The following is an 18,082-nucleotide window of genomic DNA, read 5'->3' as shown; positions in this document are numbered from 1 at the left end:
ATGCTAAGGGATGCAGGTACATTTCACACCGGCATTGTTTTCCCCATTTAGCAGGATTTAACCTGAACCTATTTAACTATGTTACATTTGCACCCTTACTAACCTCCACTGCCCCCAAATGCACCGTCAGTGTTCAGTTTTGGATAACAAGAGGTCCAGGTTTTATATTTATACCACATCTTTTCTGAGAAAATAAAACATAACTCAAGATTTTGAAATTTATTTGGTTTAAGATTTAGCTAAAAAAAAAAATGGGTACAGATTCTGGAGGGGAACCTCTCATACAGTGAAACATCACTGCATGTTTTGCTGTGTAGATCCATGAAAACAATATCAGTTGCAATGGCCTTCACAGTTACCAGGACTTCCAACTGAATATTTGTAGGAGGCTTTGTTAGTACAGCACTTTTCACCGCCATCAAAATATCAAATGAGAGGACAAAATACAGAAGCTCCACAGTCATGTTGTCAATGAAAAAGCAGGTGGAAGCTGTTGTAGTGCAACATGCTGCCCCAACATCATGTTTCAAAACAAAAAGTTGTTTTATTTATTTATTAATTTTTTTTCCACCAGCCTGTTTATAAATCCAGGTTTTATGGCTCTAACAGTGATGAGTTCTCAAAGGAATCATCTGCATGTATCAATAACAAATGATTCAACATTATTAGAACCAAACCTGTAACCTTACATTCAAAGTCCTTCCTCCCTGCAAAAATCCTGAAAGTGACTCTGATGGCACAAAACGTTAAAGACTGTCTGAAATACTGAAACTTGAAGGAAAGTTATTCTTTTAATCTCACACAGTTATGTGTGCCATCTCGTTATAGACTAGAAATATTGGTAAATCCTCCTGTAGAGCAGCAGGTCAAATTAAAAGTAACTAATATCTGCACATGGCCTCTACTGGACTAACTTAAAACTAAACTTTAGATTTTAGTTTGCCACTCAGGTAAACTATACAGAGTCAATTTGGGATGATTTATGATATCCAGAGATAATTATTAAATTGCAACACTGAGAACGTAAAGTAGAACAACCGGAAAAATGTCCAATAAAATGTGCTCATTAAACACGCTGAAACATTAATATACTATCAGCAAGGTAAAAATTCCTTTCACAGGAAGACAGAGGGGTTATTTCCCACGTTTCCCGGCCTTCCTTTGCAAAATGGATCTGTCTTGATGTTTCTCTATGGTGTGCCAGTTTAGAAATGATCATAGATTGAATTCAGTCTCTCCATGTACTCTCTCCTCCGCTTGTTTCTCTGATGATTCGTACCACCTTGTAATTGCATGTTGACCGCCTGTAACAAAATATAGTTTAGTGACTGGTGGACCCAAACGGAGACACAGATAGAGGGTGCTGTTGATTTACCAATGAACAGAGATGAAGCTGGAGGCAAGCTTAGTCAGTGCTGCAAATTAGTCAATGCAGCCTTTGAGACAGAAATCAGGAAAGGTTTAAAGATGAAAAAGTTTCTCTGACCTCTTCTGTCTGAGACTGAAACTGGTCCTGGAATGGATTCTGATTTTCTGTTCTGGTCCCATATTTTCTGCAGAGAATAAAGAGTCACCAACAGCTTTTCTTTGCCTCTTCCACTTGTTTATGTGAGATGAAACATCGTGCACAAGCAGCTATTGTAAATATTTGTAGCAGAAGCCTTCAGTTACATACAAACATCACACAGACTGCATCAAGTTGTCAGGTACTAAGTAGCAACTGACACATGCATGACAGTAACACTCATTTAGCCATTGGTAGACATCAGTGATAGCATCAGTGGTACACAGCTAAACATTTTCTCCCTCTGAATAGCGGTTAGAACCGGCCTGCAGCATCAAAGGACTGCAAGAGTAACTTGTCCTCGCTTGCAGCACCTAACCCGCTAATTTCCGCATCTTCATCATAATTATATACTGTGCTATGGTTGACTCTCAGATGTTTAAGGAGGTTTGTGGTGTTGCTACAATACCTTTGTCTTCCCACACACATCATACATCGCATTGTTGCAGTCAATGACGTGTGGTGAAGTTTATGGTTGGTGAGGCACTGATTTGCAATTGTAAGAACTGAAAAGAGCATCTTATTTCAACATTCGTTCAACAGCATGCAACTGGTAATGCTTCATATCCTATCAGCATTCCTCTTTCAATTACACTCACACACCCACTGTTACTAACTCTTCAGGGAGAAAAGTAGCTACTGGCTGCACTAAAAGTCGCTAGAAATCGCTAAATGACATCATCTAATGTGCATAATAGCCTGGTACATGGAGGCTGCTGTGGAGAGAAATGTCGTGGGAAATGCAAAAAAGGACGAAAAGACAAGCTAAAAAATTTTAAAAGGCAAAACTAATTCAAATAAAACAAATTATTTGGTTAATATTTTCTTTTATTCTAGATTAATTTTTTAAGTGTAGGTAAATTTTCTAATTATGAGGCTGCAACATTTCACAACACTTGTTTTCCTCCACACTCGTCATTAATAGACATTAATATCTGACGGTAAGCCAGCGCGAAATCATCCTGCAGCAGCTTTGAACGTTTCAATTTCAGCCTGGTCATGAAACAGGTGATCATCTCCTGCTCTGAATGCAGCTACTGCTGCTGCCAGAAGCCTCTTCTGGTTGCTTTTGGACAGGGGAGGGGCCTGCACAGCAGCACCCACTCCTCATTGAGAAGAATAAACTTTCATATACGTCAGTATACAAAAGTCTCCAATACTGAAAAAGTCGCTAGATTTCTCGCTAGTCGCTTTAAAAAAAAAAAAAAAAAAAAGGTCGATAAGTTGGCAACACTCACACACAGTGTTGGTTTGTGAGTGCGCCCCCTTGAGGTGAGTCAGAGTACTGTTTGCCTCACCTGCTGACTTTTCTCTGCGCTTTATTGTACGATAAATGGGAATATTTCTCTCACAAATACATTAAATACATTACACATACTGTAGAGAGTCATGGTGTATAACAAATATTTCTGTAAAGTTGATATTGGCGATATGCTGAGGAACAGAAAACAGCACTTGTCATGCAACCCAGTTTGTATTGGATGGTACAGTCAGAGCTGAAGCACAGCTCGTCCGTGTCTCCACCGGGGTTTCTGCACTGGATTTGATCGGGAAATACTCAAATTTGGCAATTTTTACTTAATAAAATGTCAAAAATGTGTTAGTCATACTGAAAATGCATTTTTAACATAGATCAGTAGAAAATATTAATATTTATTGTATGTTTTTTTCTTTATCATGACACTGCCTCCCCTGACCGCACGTCACTGGTTGCAGTTCAGCTCTACCCATGATGCAACAGACTGAGTGAGTGAGAGACGCGCTGCTGCGCCCCGACGCTTTCACATATGACCTTGACAGGCGGAAGAAAAAGTAGTTCCTGCCAACTGGGTATAATTTAGAGAAGATCCTGATATTATAACTACTTTTTACTGTATTCCAGTTTGTTAAAAACTGCATTTTTACCCCAAATCAGTAAAATATTGATGTTCTGACATGAAAATTGATTCTAGAATATAAAAAGCTGTAGTAGTATTGGTAGTATCGATATTTTGGTATCGATCCGCACATCACTAGTGTACAAGCACAGAAATTTTGCTAATGTTTGTTGTGACACAAAAATGGCCTCCAACATGCTTTGATAGTCAGTTTTTTCTCTTTGACTCACAGTATATCAGCATTTATATTGCCTTACTTTGTGTATAAATTTCCAACAACCTACTTTGTTGTTACTGAACACTGTACAGTAAAAGTGAGATTTATAGTCCTGGATGTCTTATATTATCACTTTAGTGTAAATGAAATAAACATTGTCCTCATCACAGAATCAAAAGAGCAAGTTTAATGACAGTAGTTTTTGACATACTCACTTTTTATTAAAATGTTTTCAGGTATATTTAAGGAAAGTTTTTACAAAATATTTAATCAACTTCATGACTCTTCCTATATAATTGCATTTTGGTATTTTATGTTATGTTGCTGTAAGACGTGACACTTTTTGTTACATCCTGCTTTTACAACATCATATAAACATGTTAATGTGAATTTCTTTAGATCCATGAGAAGTGGGTGGAGCAATAAAACAGACTTAATGAAAGATTTAATTCCCACACTCAACTTTATCAGTGCTGCAGTAACAGCACGACACGTTAAACTTAACTGTGCAGCATTTTACCAGGAGGGGTCCAAAGTAAAAATATAATTTATTTAAAACAAGATGCAATCTAAAATATGACTTAACATAATCAGCTGACCCAATAGCGATAGAAGCTCTGTACAAGAACAAGAAATGAAGAGATTCTTGTGTTTTTACATGAACATTTGCAGCTTAAAGGTATTACTCACCTGCAGAGACAGATAACTGCTGTGATGCAACATAGAAGGAATCCAGCAGCAAGTGAAGGGATGAATACGACATTACTAAGTAAACTTGTTTCTGTTGGAAAAGAATTTCTTATTAATTCAAGTACAGTTTAAAGTATGAGCAGTATGATGATGCCTTCAGTCGTGCTTTTCTTTACATACCTTTCTTAAAAACTTTCTTAAAAACAGTTAAATTCCATGTAATACTGCTGACGCCTCGGTTGTCAGTTATCTCACATGTATAAAGTCCTGAATCATTAAGTTGAGCACTAACAATTTTTAGCTTTGACTTGTTGACGAGGTCTATTGTAACTCTGTCAGAGAAGTTTGAAAAGTTTTGCTGAAGCTGTACGGCCCATGAAAACATAAATCTGCTATTGGTCCAGTTGATTTGTGTCGTATTTTTCCCAGATATGTTGCAGTTGAACACGACTGGATGTCCCTCTGACACCGATACATTCTGGTGGTCAGATGGCATAGTCCCTGAAGCTAGAAGAAAACAATCAATGAATTATAGAATCTCTTGTTCAATATGGATGAAAACATTTATGAAACACAAGTCTGTTCTGTACGTGCAAAGACCGGCCATATCAGCTGAATGAAGATGAACACTGCTGGATTTAGACTGATCATGTCTATCAGGCAGCAAGAGTCAAACTGGAGCTACACTACCTGCTTGATTAGTACAAGTGGAGGCGGCGCAGAGAAAAGGAAGTGGTTAGTTGTTGTTTTGCTAAGCTTAAGACTAAGTTACATGTCACACCTGTAGATAAAGTTAAGTTACATTTGTTCTGTCTAAAATGAAATACTGACAATTCATGGATGATAAAACAGTATGTGAAAATAAGCTGGTAACCTTATCATTTCATAGATAAAGCCACTTTTATAAACATCAGATAAAAACCTTCTGCCCTCTAAGATAATTAAGCAGACAGTAATCCTTAAATACAGTCATGGTGATTCTCTTTTGTCATTTAGTGGGTGATAGAAGCAACAAATGCTATGCTTGTTTTGTCTTGTGAAAACCACAATGTTTTACATCTGTTGGCTGTTTTTTACACACGTCGACAAGGTATCATGTAAGAGTCAAAGCTGAGAGCTTTCTTTGCTTTTTCTTTAATATGAGATATTTACCTGAGATAAATATAAAGAGAGTATTTAGGCATCTGGTCGTCTCAGACTTTGTGGTTATAAATAATGTTTGCTAACCTGGTAACTTCCTGTCTTTCTGTTGAGGTGTAATGTTCCACTTCTGCTTGAAGTGTGAATGTTTTCAAAACTCTTTTTCAAGTTTTACAAAATAAATAAATCTAAATTTGATTAAATCTAAAAGTTTACAGGGAAAAGTTTTCCAAAAAATGTCAGCTGCACTTTTTGTGGAGTAAAACAGAATTAAAACCATTTCTACAATGGGCTTTATCTCTCTGTTAATCTACAGGAAATGCTCAAAGGTCCCTTGTGGTGGAAACACTCGGCACAAATAAGTTGTCTCATTTTTTGTTGTCATTGCTCAAACTTTGACAACTCAGTTTAGATGGTTTTAAAATATGTCTGTGACGTGTAATAATAATAATAATAATAATAATAATAATAATACAGCAATATTTTCATCTAGATATCATATAATGGACTAATTTTCTGTACCAAATTTTCTTTTGTCTTTTTCTTCGGCAACATGCTTTGTACTTAATGCTTTTTATTTGGGTTGCATGATGGTTTGAAACCTGGGGGTTTCGGGTCATTCAACAATCAGACCCCTGCCCCCTGGCAAGCCAGGCTCCCTGCTGCCTTATTCTCATTTCATCTGGCTGACCCGCTGCTCCTCTACTCCAGCTTGCACCTCCTCAAGGATCAATGACCTCCTCTCTTTCCCCTGTGCCCTACAATAGCAAGGTGTTCTACCACTACCCAAACCAGCTCTTCCCTGTGCCACTGTGCCCACCAGCACCCTTTACTGTAGCCTTGACTCTGCAAAGCCCACAGCCTTGGATGCTCTCCACTTACACCCCGTCTTAACCAGTATTGAAGCAGTTCCCTCTACTGAGTGACCATGAACTCTTCGTTCAGGCTGCTGATAGGGAGCTTCAGCTTGTTTTTTCTGCCCATACAGGGCGATGCTGCTCAGGCTTCGTAGCAGGCCCAGTCACCTGCAGAGAAACCTGCTAACCCTCATCTCAAAACCTTCCACTGTTAAAATAATGACTTTGTAGACTAAGAGGCGCCAAAGGATCTGAGGAAGGATACCATGCTGGTAAATCCAGGCTGTGAACTCTCTTGAAAACAAAGTTCAACTGTGAAAGAATGCCGTTCACAAACGGCAGAATGAGCGCGCTCATAATAATGTTTGTTAGGCAGAAATACAGTACGTCCAGTTCATGTTCACCCAAAATATGAATGAGTTCATGAACGATCCTTCAATGAGCTCGTTCAGGCACAACACTTCCCGACTGTAGACCATAAATAAATTAAATTATCTATATGCTCGAATTAATTACTCACACAGGAAAAATAAATCTGTATTGCCAATATGCGCTTATAATCTATTAATAAATAGAGACCCCCAAGCACTTCAACACTTACACCCCCCCAACCCCCATCCAGTACTCGCACAAATGCACCCAACGCTCCACAGAAGATTCATATCTTATCAGTGTAACAGTTGTAATTGTGGAATGGCCCTTTAAGACTACTTTTGGTCGTCTACTAATGATGACGTCAGCAAGATGCTTCTCGAGAGAGGAGATCGTCTTGCACATAGATATATATAGAACGCTAGATGCCTCGTCCGCGTTGCCAGCCAACAAAGTCGAACGTCCGTGCCTGGCGGCCATCTTACCACAGGTAGCTCTCTCACCCATAACGCTGTTGGTAGTGTAAAAGTACTTTTCAGAGGACCATAACTTGATCAAATTTCAACAGATTTTCAAACGGTTTGGTTTGTTATAAACATGGGTGGATGTAATAATTATACTCAATTGTTATTAATGATTATGTTGTCCTAAAAATAATGTTATGAAACAGGTAGATTAATATTTCCTATTACAAATAGGCTATAAGGAAGGCTCTATGTTGAAATCCTTTAATGATTATGTTGTCCTAAAAATAATTTTCTGAAACAGGTAGATTAATATTTCCAATTACAAATAGGCTATAAGAAAGGCTCTATGTTGAAATCCCCACCCTGTACACAGATGTATATACTGTAGACACTGCATACTTGAATAATTGAGGCCTTGAGACCATACATGTAGGGGATAAACTTAACTGAACATTTTACCCACCTCTGACAATACTTCATCCGCCTCTCAATATAATGCATGCTCATAATGTACCATAATCACAGAATACACAATATAAATTTACCCCTTTCATGCGTAGCATCCACTACGGTGGACACCTATTTGACAGCTGTTTTCTAGTATATTCTTGGGTGGATATTTGTAATTTTGCCACTTCAGGGGACATCAGTGAGTCATGCAATACACTGTCACTTCCTCTAGAATGAATATTTATATATGTAAATTCATACATTGTAATAACCAAACTTTCTTTAGTGATAAACAGGAAAATAAAAATGATAGCCATATTTTTATAGAATAGCCAGATAATATAAATATGAAAAGCTTATCTAATTAATAATTTTGAATAAACTGTCAAAATACATTTAAAAAATAAGGTAAAATATGACCAAGAAATAAAAAAGCATCACTGTATGTGTCTCTGGAAGTAAAATACTGTATGCAAAAAACATGTGGCACTGTTTCTTATAATTCATGCTTGAAAGGGTTAATACCACTAATATTGGTATAAACAGTAAACGGTAACCTTCAGCATTATCAAATGTCCTCAATGTACAGTATAATTTACATTTACATATATGAAATCATAGAAAACCAGTCTGAAACACATTGTTTAGAAATATTTAATTAGGAGCTGAAACTCGGTGTCCGAAGACCCAACATCCACATTGCGCTAATGCCTCGTTTTCTTGTGTCAAGACTACGATGATTAGCGCAGCCATAAGCTGCACAAAAGTCCGGCATGTTCTCTTTGAAAAACAAATTTCCTGTAGAAATAAGAATGGAAGATGTTTTAAACAAACCAAACCCAAATTGAAAATCATGTGCAACTTTAGTTATATTGAAAAGAAACACCAATTCTGCCTCTGACTTCGACGTAAAATTACTAGGTGCTAGCTAGCAGCCTAGCCATACACAACGTTGACTAAACCGTTTTCTGAAGAGAAAATCTGCGATTTCAACATGTCCAAGCATCCAGGATTATAACCACGTTAATACTGTTTCTAATAAATCCAACCATTTGTAAATCCGTCAAAATTTCATCGAGATAAGAATAATAATGTTTCAGCATATCACTGACCTTACCTTGGTTTACCTCAGGTTCAACAGATTCTGCCAGGAAGCGAACCTGTGGTAAGATGGCCGACCTGTGATGCCGTTTAAGACTCCGCCATAAGGCATCTAGCGTTCTATATATATCTATGGTCTTGCACACTTTTTACACTTTTGATCCGTGTATTCGTGAATTGTTTTGTATGTTTCAATAAGTCTCAATAAAGTTGAAAAAAAAAAAAAAAAAAAAAAAAAAAAAGATCGTCTTGCACACGCTTGGACTGCAGACGGACATTTGGGAGCTCAGCTCTTTTTCTTTTCTTTTTCCACCTCGTTGTGACGGACGTGTTGTGTCGCACTGTTTTATTTATGTATAACGAGACAGTAGCCGTCCAACCGAGCTTTATATGGTTGACGAATGTCCTTTTTATTAAAGTGCACGCGCTGTGGAATATTCAGTACCAGTGTCGCTGTGAGTTTGTCAACCTTGTGGTAGCTTTATCTGGCTAACTGAGCAAATTCCCCTTTACCACAACACGCCTTCCCATTACAAATGCACGTTACACACACAGACCTCCGAATTCTTTTTTATCTTCTGTAAACAGAGGTGAATATTTTATATATGTTACCAGCAGGTGCCGGACCCTGAGCAGACCTGGTGTGATGCCAAGAACAGCATGTCTGCTGAGATTTGCATGTTCATCACACAGCAGAATATATTTTTGTCATTGTAGTAATTTCTGAGACATTTCACATCTTGAATCAATGTAGCTTTTATTGTTTTTATGGCAATACATTATTTGAGAGCTATACTTTATAAATATGTAGAACTACTTCACTGAGTAAAATGTGCTTTCTTCGCTTCATAACCTCATTTAAAAAGTGGTTGTTTTTCTGTCCATGTTGATTTTAGCAGCGTTTCAGTCACTATAAAATTAGCCTGTGACATGTTTAAATGGATAGTATATATAAAGTAGGAAATGTCACTTTAGCTACATCTCTTTGTATTTTATCTCTAGTAAAAATAGCTCAGGGAGAGGGTGACGAGAGAAGCTTCAATAAATCAACATTATATTAACATGTAGTTTTCTTCAACAGGAAAACCACATCTGCCCTCTGAAAATAAAATCAGCTATCACTGATGGTTCTGCAGAGCACCACCTACAGTCCCATCAGAAACATGGCATGTGTCCATTTTTACTGTGTCCAGCATTCAGCTTCCACAGAGAGAAGGATTCTGGATAATTTTTCAGTGTAAACAGACAAATAAACATTCCTCCAAAAAACGTAGAACACAAAGCCCACAGAGCTGGTGCTAAGGGTTAACTCTGGCTGAAAATGAACTTGAGCAGGAAAGGTCCATCTTTATCTGACGGCAATTGATTTCATAACAAGCACTGCTGTGGAGTGCATATTGACAATAAATATGGGTTAAGAACATTGCTGCACTTTACAAGAAGGGCCAGAGCCGTCTCTATTTTTTGAGGCAACTAAGGTCATTTAACATCTGCCAAATGCTGCTTAGGATGTTTAATGAGTCTGTTGTGGCCAGTGCTATCCTCTATGCTGTTGCATGCTGGGGCAGCAGGCTGAGGGTTGCAGACACAAACAAAGTGAACAAACTGATCCGCAAGGCCAGTAACGTTGTGGGGATGGAGCTGGACTCTCTGACGGTGGTGTCAGAGAAGCGAATGTTGTCTATAATACTGACAATACTGAACAATATCTCCCACCCGCTTCATAACCTGCTAATTAGTCACAGGAGTACGTTCTGTGAGAAACTGATGCCACCTAAATGCTCCACTAAACGACACAGGAAATCATTCCTACCTGTGACCATCAAACTGTACAACTCCTCCATACAGCAACAACATCTTCGGTTATACATTTGCACTTTGCACTACATTTATATTTTACGGTCTATCATTTTAAAAATACTGAACATATTACTCACTGGCAGGATTTACTCGGTACCTGTTTATATAGATATTGTAACTGTAATTTGTCATTTTTCTTATTAAGATTTTTATCTTTATTTTATCCTTTCTTTATTTGGTATGGAGCGACTGTGTGCACACAATTTCCTCTGGGATTAATAAAGTATTCTGATTCTGATTCTTTTTCTGAAATGTTCAGAAATGTTCCCCTCATCAGCACAACAGCATCGCCTGTAACAATGTTCTCTGGCTGGGATTCATACTTTTAAGCACTCACTTTTACAATGTGTACTTCCTTCACAAAATAGAGGAAAGACCAAAGCAGGAAAATAAAACCTAGAAACACCTCTGTCTCAAGTTGTTTCATATGTTGAGCACTGCCCTCATGTGGCAGAGGAAAGTTAAAACAAGTTTGCAGGAGCCGTTGAGAAAACATACCTGTCATTTTGAGACTTAATGCAGAAAAGACGGCTTTTTCATTCTTTGATTTTTATATTTTTAAATTAACTTAGCTGCCATGTTTTAGGATTGTGTTTAGGTTAGTTTAGATCATCTATGAAGTGAGTCAGAGAGTAAAGAAAACAGACTGATGCAAAACACTGGCAATACCATCATCTGTTTAATCTTAAAAGAGAGAAACATTACCTGATTGGTGTATTTTGTTTTTTTATTTATTTTTTTAGTCTAGCGACTACCAACAAATCTAGCTACTTTTTTCTGGTTATATTGGAGACTTTGGGAGACTGACGTGAAAGAGTGAGTGGGAGCTGCGCAGACCCCTCCCCCGTCCAAAAGCACCCAGAAGAGGCTTGTTCCTCATGAAGCAGATGATCGCCTCTGTTTCATGACCAGACTGAAAATGAAACGTACCAAGCTGCTGCTGGATGATCCTGCGCTGGCTTACCGTCAGATATTAATGTTTATTAATGAAGAATGTGGACATAAATATTACAATATTAAGTGTTGTGACATGTTGCAGACTCCCAATTAAAAATAATAATAAAAAAATAATTACACCTTATAAAATTAAACTTAAAAAACAAAGTAAATATTGACAGAAGAATTTAATGTTATTATTTATTTATTTTTGCTGCTCTAAACAATTTTCAGGTTTTCTTTCATCAATTTTTACTTTTCTTAAGACATCCTTCTTCTAGCATCCATTACAACTATGTATACTAGTGATGGGGTGTTTGGCTCTTTTCAGAGAGCCGGCTCTCTTGGCTCCCAAATGGCTCTTATTTTAGCATCTTTTGTAGCCCCATGATTTACACAAATTTCTCAAAAATTAACAGTAAATGTAATTGTTTTTTTTTTTGTTTTTTTTTTTTTGCATTATTTATTATCTATTCTAATTTAAAATTAAAATTTTCAGTAAAAATTGTTGCAATGTTGTTTGTTTGTAATTGGGGCAATAAATATACATGTTTTTCCAAACACATTGAATGATCAGGATTATTAATAGTGATCACAATATTGACCAAAATAATCGTGATTATTATTTTGGTCATAATCATGCAGCCCTACTGTTCACTGACCTCAATAAACCCAGAACATGGATGAAAATTGATGTGGCCTTATAAGTGTTTATATATATATATATATATATATATATTCTTTCTCCTATTATTTATTTTTGACTAAGAATCCATGTATTAAAAAGTTGTATAGCAGATTTTGAGGACCCCAGTTAATTCACTTTGGGACCTGGTTTAAAAAGTTAGAGTTATCAGGCTCCCCAAATGCTTTTTCTATGTCAAAAAAATGTCCAGATGATTTAAAAACAGACAAAAAACAAACTAAAAACAAACAAAATCAAAACAAAAAAAACAAAAAAAAAACAAAACAAAACTCATCAACTCGTGTCTGTGTGGAATGGTCAAAGCCTTGGGGACCCTCTATACTCTTTGGTGGATCCCTTGGGGATCCTGGCCCCCAGGTTGAGAACCACTGCAATAGACCACAAAGTAGTCATACAGTCTTAACCTGACAGGACCTGACAAGAAAAAGAAATATTCTTCATCTCAGCTTACGTCTTAGGGAAAGGTACATTTCAAAACCATAAAATATATTTAGTGTTTTATTGTATCTGAGGATCAAATGTATAAAACCCTAAACCTACATTTAGGATTTGCACCCCTACTAACCTCCACTGCCCCCAAATGCACCGTCAGTCTTCAGTTTTGGATAAAAAGAGGTCCAGGTTTTATATTTATACCACATTTTTTCTAATAAAAACATGACTCAATATTTAGAAATTTATTTGGTTTAAGATTTAGCTAAAAAAAAATGGTTACAGATTCTGGAGGGGAACCTCTCATACAGTGAAACATCACTGCATGGTTTGCTGTGTAGATCCATGAAAACAATATCAGTTGCAATGGCCTTCACAGTTACCAGGACTTCCAACTGAATATTTGTAGGAGGCTTTGTTAGTACAGCACTTTTCACCACCATCAAAATATCAAAAGAGAGAAAAACAGACAGAAGCCCCACAGTCATGTTGTCAATGAAAAAGCAGGTGGAAGCTGTTGTAGTGCAACATGCTGCCCCAACATCATGTTTCAAAACTAAAAGTTGTTTTATTTATTTACTATTTTTTTTCCTCCAGCCTGTTTATAAATTCAGGTTTTGTGGCTCAAACAGTGATGAGTTCTCAAAGGAGTCATCTGCATGTTTCAATAACAAATGATTCAACATTATTAGGACCAAACCTGTAACCTTACATTCAAAGTCCTTCCTCCCTGCAAAAATCCTGAACGTGACTCTGATGGCACAAAATTTTAAAAACTGTCTGAAATACTGAAACTTGAAGGAAAGTTATTCTTTTAATCTCACACAGTTATGTATGCCATCTTGTTATAGACTAGAAATATTGGTAAATCCTCCTGTAGAGCAGCAGGTCAACTCAAAGTAACTAATATCTGCACATGGCCTCAACTGGACTAACTTAAAACAAAACTTTAGATTTTAGTTTGCCACTCAGGTAAACTATACAGAGTCAATTTGGGATGATTTATGATATCCAGAGATAATTATTAAATTGCAACACTGAGAACGTAAAGTAGAACAACCGGAAAAATGTCCAATAAAATGTGCTCATGAAAAACACTGAAACATTTATATACTATCAGCAAGGTAAAACATTCTTTCACAGGAAGACATAGGGGTTATTTCCCACGTTTCCCAGCCTTCCTTTGCAAAATGGATCCATGTTGATGTTTCTCTATGGCGTGTCTGTTTAGAAATGATCATAGATTGAATTCAGTCTCTCCATGTACTCTCTCCTCCGCTTGTTTCTCTGATGATTCGTACCACCTTGTAATTGCATGTTGACCGCCTGTAACAAAATATAGGTTAGTGACTGGTGGACCCAAACGGAGACACAGATAGAGGGTGCTGTTGATTTACCAATGAACAGAGATGAAGCTGGAGGCAAGCTTAGTCAGTGCTGCAAATTAGTCAATGCAGCCTTTGAGACAGAAATCAGGAAAGGTTTAAAAATGAAAAAGTTTCTCTGACCTCTTCTGTCTGAGACTGAAACTGGTCCTGGAATGGATTCTGATTTTCTGTTCTGGTCCCATATTTACTGCAGAGAATAAAGAGTCACCAACAGCTTTTCTTTGCCTCTTCCACTTGTTTATGTGAGATGAAACATCGTGCACAAGCAGCTATTGTAAATATTTGTAGCAGAAGCCTTCAGTTACATACAAACATCACACAGACTGCATCAAGTTGTCAGGTACTAAGTAGCAACTGACACATGCATGACAGTAACACTCATTTAGCCATTGGTAGACATCAGTGATAGCATCAGTGGTACACAGCTAAACATTTTCTCCCTCTGAATAGCGGTTAGAACCGGCCTGCAGCATCAAAGGACTGCAAGAGTAACTTGTCTTCGCTTGCAGCACCTAACCTGCTAATTTCCTCATCTTCATCATAATTATATACTGTGCTATGGTTGACTCTCAGATGTTTAAGGAGGTTTGTGGTGTTGCTGCAATACCTTTGTCTTCCCACACACATCATACATCGCATCGTTGCAGTTCAGCTCTACCCATGATGTAACAGACTGAGTGAGTGAGAGATGAGCTGCTGAGCCCCGACACTTTCACATATGACTTTGGCAGGCGGAAGAAAAAGTAGTTCCTGCCAACTGGGTATAATTTGGAGAAGATCCTGATATTATAACTACTTTTTACTGTATTCCAGTTTGTTAAAAACTGCATTTTTACCCTAAATCAGTAAAATATCGATGTTCTGACATGAAAATTGATTCTAGAATATAAAAAGCTGTAGTAATATTGGTAGTATCGATATTTTGGTATCGATCCGCACATCACTAGTGTACAAGCACAGAAATTTAGCTAATGTTTGTTGTGACACAAAAATGGCCTCCAACATGCTTTGATAGTCAGTTTTTTCTCTTTGACTCACAGTATATCAGCATTTATATTGCCTTACTTTGCGTATAGATTTCCAACAACCTACTTTGTTGTTACTGAACACTGTACAGTAAAAGTGAGATTTATAGTCCTGGATGTCTTATATTATCACTTTAGTCTAAATGAAATAAACATTGTCCTCATCACAGAATCAAAAGAGCGAGTTTAATGTCCATTTTGACATACTCACTTTTTATTAAAATGTTTTCAGTTATATTTAAGGAATGTTTTTACAAAATATTTAATCAACTTCATGACTCTTTCTATATAATTGCATTTTGGTATTTTATGTCATGTTGCTGTAAGACATGACACTTTTTGTTACATCCTGCTTTGACAACATTATATAAACATGTTAATGTGAATAACTTTAGATCCATGAGAAGTGGGTGGAGCAATAAAACAGACTTAATGAAAGATTTAATTCCCAAACTCAACTTTATCAGTGCTGCAGTAACAGCACCACACGCTAAACTTAACTGTGCAGCATTTTACCAGGAGGGGTCCAAAGTAAAAATATAATTTATTTAAAACAAGATGCAATCTAAAATATGACTTAACATAATCAGCTGACCCAATAGAGATAGAAGCTCTGTACAAGAACAAGAAATGAAGAGATTGTTGTGTTTTACATGAACATTTGCAGCTTAAAGGTATTACTTACCTGCAGAGACAGATAACTGCTGTGGTGCAACATAGAAGGAATCCAGCAGCAAGGGAAGGGATGAATACGACATTACTAAGTAAACTTGTTTCTGTTAGAAAAAAGTTTCTTATTAATTTAAGTACAGTTTAAAGTATGAGCAGTATGATGATGCGTTCAGTCGTGCTTTTCTTTACATACCTTTCTTAAAAACTTTCTTAAAAACAGTTAAATTCCATGTAATACTGTTGATGCCTCGGTTGTCAGTTATCTCACATGTATAAAGTCCTGAATCATTAAGTTGAGCACTAACAATTTTTAGCTTTGACTTGTTGACGGAGTCCATTGTAACTCTGTCAGAGAAGTTTGAAAAGTTTTGCTGAAGCTGTACAGACCATGAAAACATAAATATGCCTTTGGTCCAGGTGATGTGTTTCGTATGTTTCTCAGATGTGTTGCAGTTGAACACGACTGAATCTCCCTCTGACACCGATACATTCTGGTGGTCAGATGCTATAGTCCCTGAAGTTTGAAGAAAACAATCAATGAATTATAGAATCTCTTGTTCAATACGGATGAAAACATTTATCAAACACAAATCTGTTCTGTACCTGCAAAGGCCGGCCATATCAGCTGAATGAAGATGAACACTGCTGGATTTAGACTGATCATGTCCATCAGGCAGCAAGAGTCAAACTGGAGCTACACTACCTGCTTGATTAGTACAAGTGGAGGTGGCGCAGAGAAAAGGAAGTGGTTAGTGGTCGTTTTGTTAAGCTTAAGACTAAGTTACATGTCACACCTGTAGATAAAGTTAAGTCACATTTGTTCTGTCTAAAATGATATACTGACAATTCATGGATTATAATACAGTATGTGAAAATAAGCTGGTAACCTTATCATTTCATAGATAAAACCACTTTTATAAACATCACAAAAACCTTCTGCCCTCTAAGATAAAATGTTCCCACACTGTGAAAATCTACTTTCAAGCTGTTCAGGAAAACTTCAAAGTTGCTCCACGTCTCACATTTAATTAATCAAGCAGACAGTAATCCTTAAATACAGTCATGGTGATTCTCTTTTGTCATTTAGTTGGTAATAGAAACAACAAAAGCTATGTTTGTTTTGTCTTCTGAAAACAACAATGTTAAACATCAGTTGGCTTTTTTTTTTTTACAGAAAACACTCAGACATGTCAGCCACAAAAACAGGTTTGGGTTGGTGTTCATAGTTTGCTGTCATGATAAAAGCTGTCTATATTAGTTTACTACATTCACTGTTTTCTTTCTTTATTAACTATAAAGGTACTAAGACACATCGACAAGGTATCATGTAAGAGTCAAAGCTGACCAGAGCTTTCTTTGCTTTGTCTTTAATTTAAGATATTACCTGAGGTAAATATACAGAGTTTTTAGGCATCTGGTCGTCTCAGACTTTGTGGTTATGAATCATGTTTGCTAAATTAGTATCTTCCTGTCTTTTTGTTGAGCTGTTCCACTTCTGCTTGAAGTGTGGATGTTTTCAGAACTCTTTTTCAAGTTTTACAACACAAATAACTATTTTAATAAAATGTCAACTGCTCTTTTTGTGGAGTAAAACAGAATTAAAACCATGTCTATGATGGCTTTCATCTCTCTATTAATCTACAGGAAATACTCAAAGGTCTCTTGTGGTGGAAACACTCCAGCACAAATAAGTTGTATAATTTTTTGTTGTCATTGTTCAAGCTTTGACAACTCAAATTAGATGATTTTAATTCATATCTTTTAAAAACAGCAGTGATGCAAAGTATTTGTATCGGTGTGTCTTATGCTGTACCAATTTTTTTTTTCTTTTTATTTATTTATTTATTTAAATTAACATCTATGGTAGAAACTTGATGTTTTTACTTGGGTTGCATGATGGTGTGGTTGTTTTCTATCCCTGTTTATTCCAATGCTGGGTCATGAGAAGGCTGAAGCTTACCCCAACGGCTTCTAGGCAAGTAGCAGGGTACACCCTGGACAGGTCGACAGTCCATCGCAGGGCCAACACAGAGAGTCAAACAACCACATTTGATAAATTTTTGTTCTTATGTCCACCTTCTAGTATTTGTGCTTTTGCATCCTTCCTCCCCATCTCTGATCGTGACATTACTATGTGTGGCGAGTGGATTTTGGATGTTTGTAGGATCACCTTCAGTTTCCAAGCAAAAGCAAATGTGGAGCGAGCCCGAGATCAATCTACCTGCAGCATCAAAATCAGCTGCTTGTACGTGACGGGCACCGTGCTGCCATTGGCTGGACACCAATCGTAATCATCTACCTGAATCTAATCAGGTAAGCAGCCTTTCT

General features: G+C 37.0%; 1 protein-coding gene across 2 annotated transcripts; it reads right to left on the bottom strand.

The window, feature by feature from the left end:
- Nucleotides 1-235: 235 nt before the first annotated feature.
- On the bottom strand, nucleotides 236-17,817 carry LOC121650811 (protein sidekick-2-like). Of its 2 annotated transcripts, XM_042002560.1 has the most exons (6): nucleotides 17,715-17,817; nucleotides 16,358-16,460; nucleotides 15,948-16,268; nucleotides 15,768-15,786; nucleotides 14,178-14,244; nucleotides 12,956-13,995 (listed from the first exon to the last, which is right to left on the bottom strand). In XM_042002560.1, exons 2-6 carry the CDS (start codon nucleotides 16,422-16,424, stop codon nucleotides 13,897-13,899), a joined length of 573 nt encoding a protein of 190 aa, XP_041858494.1. In that variant the 5' UTR covers nucleotides 16,425-16,460; nucleotides 17,715-17,817; the 3' UTR covers nucleotides 12,956-13,896. The 2 variants fall into 2 exon arrangements, 1 of the variants encoding a protein (XP_041858494.1); XR_006012331.1 differs by lacking the exons at nucleotides 12,956-13,995; nucleotides 14,178-14,244; nucleotides 15,768-15,786; ... (1 more) ...; nucleotides 16,358-16,460; nucleotides 17,715-17,817 and adding exons at nucleotides 236-1,304; nucleotides 1,487-1,553; nucleotides 4,349-4,439; nucleotides 4,529-4,849; nucleotides 4,939-4,971.
- Nucleotides 17,818-18,082: the final 265 nt, after the last annotated feature.

The sequence above is a fragment of the Melanotaenia boesemani genome, chromosome 12 (assembly GCF_017639745.1).
Source record: "Melanotaenia boesemani isolate fMelBoe1 chromosome 12, fMelBoe1.pri, whole genome shotgun sequence".
In the NCBI taxonomy this organism is placed as follows: Eukaryota; Metazoa; Chordata; class Actinopteri; order Atheriniformes; family Melanotaeniidae; genus Melanotaenia; species Melanotaenia boesemani.
This window is presented reverse-complemented; position numbering and strand designations above follow the sequence as displayed.